Source organism: Aythya fuligula, chromosome 29, assembly GCF_009819795.1.
Source record: "Aythya fuligula isolate bAytFul2 chromosome 29, bAytFul2.pri, whole genome shotgun sequence".
Classification (NCBI taxonomy): Eukaryota; Metazoa; Chordata; class Aves; order Anseriformes; family Anatidae; genus Aythya; species Aythya fuligula.
The window spans coordinates 1870489-1875189 of NC_045587.1; the positions used below are offsets into that span (position 1 = coordinate 1870489).

The window sequence follows — 4701 nt, forward strand, 5'->3', positions numbered from 1 at the left end:
TTCGCATCCCTGGGGGGGCCCTTCCCATCCAGCATGGCCAAAAGGTGCCCGTTCTCATCCTCGCCAGCAGCCCCAAATTTGTTACCAGCACGGTGGTGACGGGCAGATGGGGCCAGCACCGAGCAGGGGGGGGGTCACTGCCCCCCCCCTTCGGTCCCCAGTGTCCCCCCCACGCTGTCCCCAGGAGGCAGCAGCCGCGTCTCCAAACCCAGCGTGGTTTATTGGGGGAACACGAGCCCAGCGATCAGCCGCAGGGTTTGGGGATGGGGGGCTCCGGGGGGGCAGACGGGAGAGCACCGGGCCCCCCCCCAGTCCCCCCAGTGTCCTTGGGGGTGCTGGCATGCGGGGGTGCGTGGAACACAATGGGGGGGGGGGGGGAAATCACAGGATTTGGGGGTGTGCTCGAGGGGCATTTACACCTGGGGGGGCTGCTGCGTGCACGCGGGTGTGCAGGGAGCCGCTGTGCGAGCGTGCACGCGGGTGTGCGCGGGGTGGGGGGCACGGGGGGGGGGGCTGCGAGGTGTTTGTGCACATGGTGTGCGCGTGGGGCACCAAGCCGGGGGGGGGGAGGCGTGTGTGCGTGCGCATGGGGGGGATCCTCGTGGGTGTCCCATCACCCTGGGGACGTTTCGGGTGGGCGGACAGGCCGGTGGGGGGGCCGTGCAGCAGAAAGTGCCCCCCCCCCCGCACCACATCCTTGGTGGGGGGGCTCAGTCGGGGTAGATGATGAAGCCCGAGAAGGTGCTGTACTTGTTGGTGTTGCCGCCGTGCACCTTGCCGCCGTCCAGCTTGACGCAGACCTCGTCGCCCACGTCCAGGTGCAGGATGACGCTGTTGCTGGCGTAGTCGTAGTTCTGGTCCGCGTCCTGCGCGATGGCGCTGGCCCGCACCTGGGGGTGCAGCACCCACCCCCCCCCCCCCCGCGTCCCCGGTATAAGGAAGGGATGGGGAACAGGGTGCTGAGATGCTCCGTGCCCACCCACCCTCCCCGGCCCGCTTGAGGCCCCCCACCCCGGCCATCGCCACTCAAGGTCGTGCCGCACATCTGCGGCAGAACCGGGTGAGGGACCCCAGCATCGCCCCCCCCCCGACCCCCCAGCAGCTGGCAGGGACAATTTGCCCCCCCCTTGCAACCCAGGGTCCCCCAGGATGGGACAGCCCCGCAGTTGGGGCTGGGTCTCCCACCCTGCTTGGTCCCAAAGGAGGCCAGAGAGCCCCGATGCCCCCAGGAGCCAGTGGCTGTGCCCTGCCCCGTGTTTCTCTTCCTGGGGGGGGGGGGGAGAGGGTTTTGGGGGCACCCAGGGAGAGGGGGGCAGCTCCCAGCGGGGCGGCGGAGCTGGCATCGACCGCAGCAGATCGATGCTCGTTTATCCCATAATAAATGGAAAACGTCCGGGGCGAGGCGGGGAAGGGAGCTGCCGGCCGGGCTGTGAACAAAGGGACCAGGCGGGGGGGCACAACCGGTGCCCCCCCAGCGCTGGCCAGGCATCCAGGGGCATCCATCCTGGCTGGGGGGGCACAGCCGGTCCCCCCTGGCTGCAGGCAGACCCCGCTCCCTGCTGGCTCTGAGCCCCCCAGACCCGGGGGAGCACAAATCCCCTTCCCCATGGTGGGAGTACTGGGGATGGGGGGGGGGCACGGGTCTGGGGCTGCGGGTGCTGTGCTGCACCCCAGGGTGGCTCCAGTGGTCCAGGGAAAAGGGATGGGGGGGAAGAGGAATGGGATCGGGGGAATGGGATGGGTGGAGATGGGCGTGGGGGAATGGGGAAGAGGGAACGGGGACGGGAATCGGGAATCGGCGTGGGGAATGGGGGTGGAGGGCGTGGATGGGGGAAATGGAACGGGGGAAATGGGGTTGGGGGGAGCTGGGGGTGGGGGGAGCCCAGAGGGGGGAATGGGGTGGAGGAAGCAGGGTGAGGGGAAACCAGAAAGGGAGAACTGGGATGGGAGGAAACAAGATGAGAAAACCGAGAGAGGGGAACCGGGATGGAGAAGCGAGGAGAGCGAGCAGGGAGAGCGGGGATGGGGGCAGCCGGCAGCGGGAACGGGGCCGGGCAGGGGAAGGGACGGAGCAACGGGGCTGGAACAGGGCGAGGGGGCCGGCCGGGGGCGAGCGGGGCACCGGGGGGGAGCTGCCTGGGGGTCCCGGCCCCTACCTGCCCGTTCTTCATGAGGTCGGCCCACATGCTGGTGCCATCGCCGCCGCGCATGAGGACGTGGTAGGTGAAGAAGTAGATGCCGGGCAGGGGGCAGGTGAACTTCCCGCTCGACGGCTCGTAGTAGTTGCCCACGTTGGTCACCACGTCGTCGAAGCGCAGCACCTCGTAGCCCTCGTGGGGCTTCCGCAGCCCGGCGTAGAAAGCAATCTTGGGGCTGTAGAAGGAGGGGATGTACCCCCCGGGACCCGGACCCGGCGGTCCCGGTGGCCCTGGCCGGCCCGGTTCCCCCGGCGGTCCCCGCGGCCCCGGTGGCCCGGGGGGGCCCCGTACTCCGGCACGGCCCTTGCGCCCCGGCTCACCCTTGGCCCCCGGCAGGAAGGGTGGCGGGGAGGCGGGGGGCAGCTCGGGGCCGGGGTAGGGGTCGCAGACCATGCGGCAGCTGCCCAGCATCTCGTAGTGCGCGGCCGCCTTGGAGCTGTGCACCAGCAGCGGGATGGCCACCAGCAGCACCAGCACCATGGCCACGCCGACGGCCGCCCCGGCCACCCGCTTCCTGCGGCTCAGCCGGGAGGCGGCCAGCGCCAGAAGGTCCTCGTCGCCCTTGGGAGCGATGGTGGTGCCGGGGGGGCGGACGGCGCCCCGCCGCCCGCTGAGCCTCACGCCCCGGCGGGGACCGGGCTGGGAGAGGGGATGGGGAGGGACGGGGATGGGGACGGGGATGGGGATGGAGGCAGGGATGGGGACGGGGATGGGGAGAGCAGAGGGAATGGGGACAGGAACAGGGCTGGGGACAGGAACGGGGCTGGGAATGGGAACAGGGCTGGGGACAGGAATGGGAATAGGGACAGGAATGGGAATGGGGACGGGCACGGGACTGGGACCGAGGATAGGATCGGGAGCGGGGATGCGGCTGGGGCAGGGACCGGCACTGGTGATGGAGCCGGGGCTGGCACCGGAGCCGGGACCGGAGCCGGGACCGGAGCCGGGAGCAGAGCTGCGGGTGGAGCCGGGACCTCAGCCGGTGAAGGGGACGAGAGCGGAGCCGAGGATGGAACCGGGAGCGGAGCCACCGACGGAGCCGGGAGCGGAGCCGGGAGCCGGGACGGGGCTGGAGCCGGGAGCGGAGCCGGGGCTGGAGCCGGGAGCGGAGCTCCTGCTGCAACCAGGACCGGAGCCGGTGTCGGAGCCGGGACCGGAGCCGATGATGCAACCAGGACCGGAGCCGGTGCTGGAGCTGGTGATGTAACCGGAGCCGGGATGGAGCCGCCGCCGCCGCCGCGCCGCGCGGGGCAACTTCTCGCCAAGTTGCCCGGGAGCGGGACCCCCTCCCCCGGGAGCGCCCCCCCCGGGAGCGCCCCCCGCTGCCCCGCTCTCCCCGGTGCGCACCGGCGGCGGCGGGGCCGGGCAGCTCCTCCCGGGGCGGTTCCGGCGGGGCCGGGGCTGTCGGGGCGGCCCCAACCGGGCCCGGGGCCGCGCCTCCCGGTGTCCCCCCTCCCGGTTCCCGGTGGTCCCCGGCCCCCCCCGCATCCCTCCGGTGCCCTCCGGTACCTGCCGCCCGCGGCGCCGGGAGCCACGTGCCGGGACCGCCGCCCGCGCCGCGCCGCGCCCGCAGCCCCGCTCCGCCCGCCCCGCTCGACGGCACCGGGCACGGCGGGGGCGGGGGCGGCGGGGGGGGGGGACCAGAGCGAGAGGAGGGGGTGTCGAGTGTGCAGGGGGGAGGGTGCCCGGGGGGGCGCAGGAGGGGGTGAGAGTGAGTGTGCGGGGAGCTGCTGGTGCAGGGGTGCACGCGGGTGCGTGGCCGGGGTGCGCTGGGTGCAGGGGAGGTGCTGGGGCAGGGTTGGGGGGCTGCATGGGGGGGGGGGGCACGCGTGTGTGTAAAGGGCTCAGCGCGTGTGTGCGTGGGGCTGTGTGTGTGCAAGCTGCGTGTGCAAGGAGCGTGTGTGTGCACGGAGCTGTGTGTGTTTGCAGAGAGCTGTGTGTGCAAGCAGCGTGTGCATGTGTGGGGCTGCGTGTGTGCAAGCTGCGTGTGCAAGCAGCGTGTGTATGCACAGAGCTGTGTGTGTTTGCACAGAGCTGTGTGTGCAAGCAGCGTGTGCATGTGTGGGGCTGCATGTGTGCAAGCTGCGTGTGCAAGCAGCGTGTGTATGCACAGAGCTGTGTGTGTTTGCACAGAGCTGTGTGTGCAAGCAGCGTGTGCATGTGTGGGGCTGCATGTGTGCAAGCAGCATGTGTGCACGCAGCGTGTGTGCAAGCAGCATGTGCGTGCAGAGAGCTCTGTGTGTGCAAGCAGCATGCGTGTGCATGCTCAGGGCTGGCTCTGCACTGGTGCGCGTGCAAGGTGTGTGTGTGCAGGACGTGAGCACACTTTTGCCAGGGCCCTGCTGTGCGTGTGCGTTCCTTGGTGTGCGTGAGACGGGTGCAGGGGTGTGAGCGTGCGTGGGCTCAGGGGCACGGCTGTGTGCACGCTGCAGGGGGCTGCAGGGGGGCTTGGAGGGGGGGTCACACAGCCCCACGCAGCCCCACGCAGCCCCACGCAGCCCAC

The 4701-nt window shown here is 71.3% G+C and overlaps 1 protein-coding gene across 1 annotated transcript; it reads right to left on the minus strand.

Annotated features, from left to right (window-relative positions):
* Window positions 1-632: 632 nt before the first annotated feature.
* Window positions 633-2678, minus strand: C1QL4 (complement C1q like 4). The gene is made up of 2 exons (XM_032204926.1): window positions 2157-2678; window positions 633-890 (listed from the first exon to the last, which is right to left on the minus strand). Exons 1-2 carry the CDS (start codon window positions 2676-2678, stop codon window positions 711-713), a joined length of 702 nt encoding a protein of 233 aa, XP_032060817.1. The 3' UTR covers window positions 633-710.
* Between the last annotated feature and the right edge of the window lie 2023 nt (window positions 2679-4701).

Coding starts and splice junctions, on each gene's coding strand:
- C1QL4 (XM_032204926.1), bottom strand. CDS start 2,678: ATGGTGCTGGTGCTGCTGGTGGCCATCCCGCTGCTGGTGCACAGCTCC. Junction 891..2,156: donor ACCTCATGAAGAACGGGCAG/GTAGGGGCCGGG, acceptor CTGCACCCCCAG/GTGCGGGCCAGCGCCATCGC.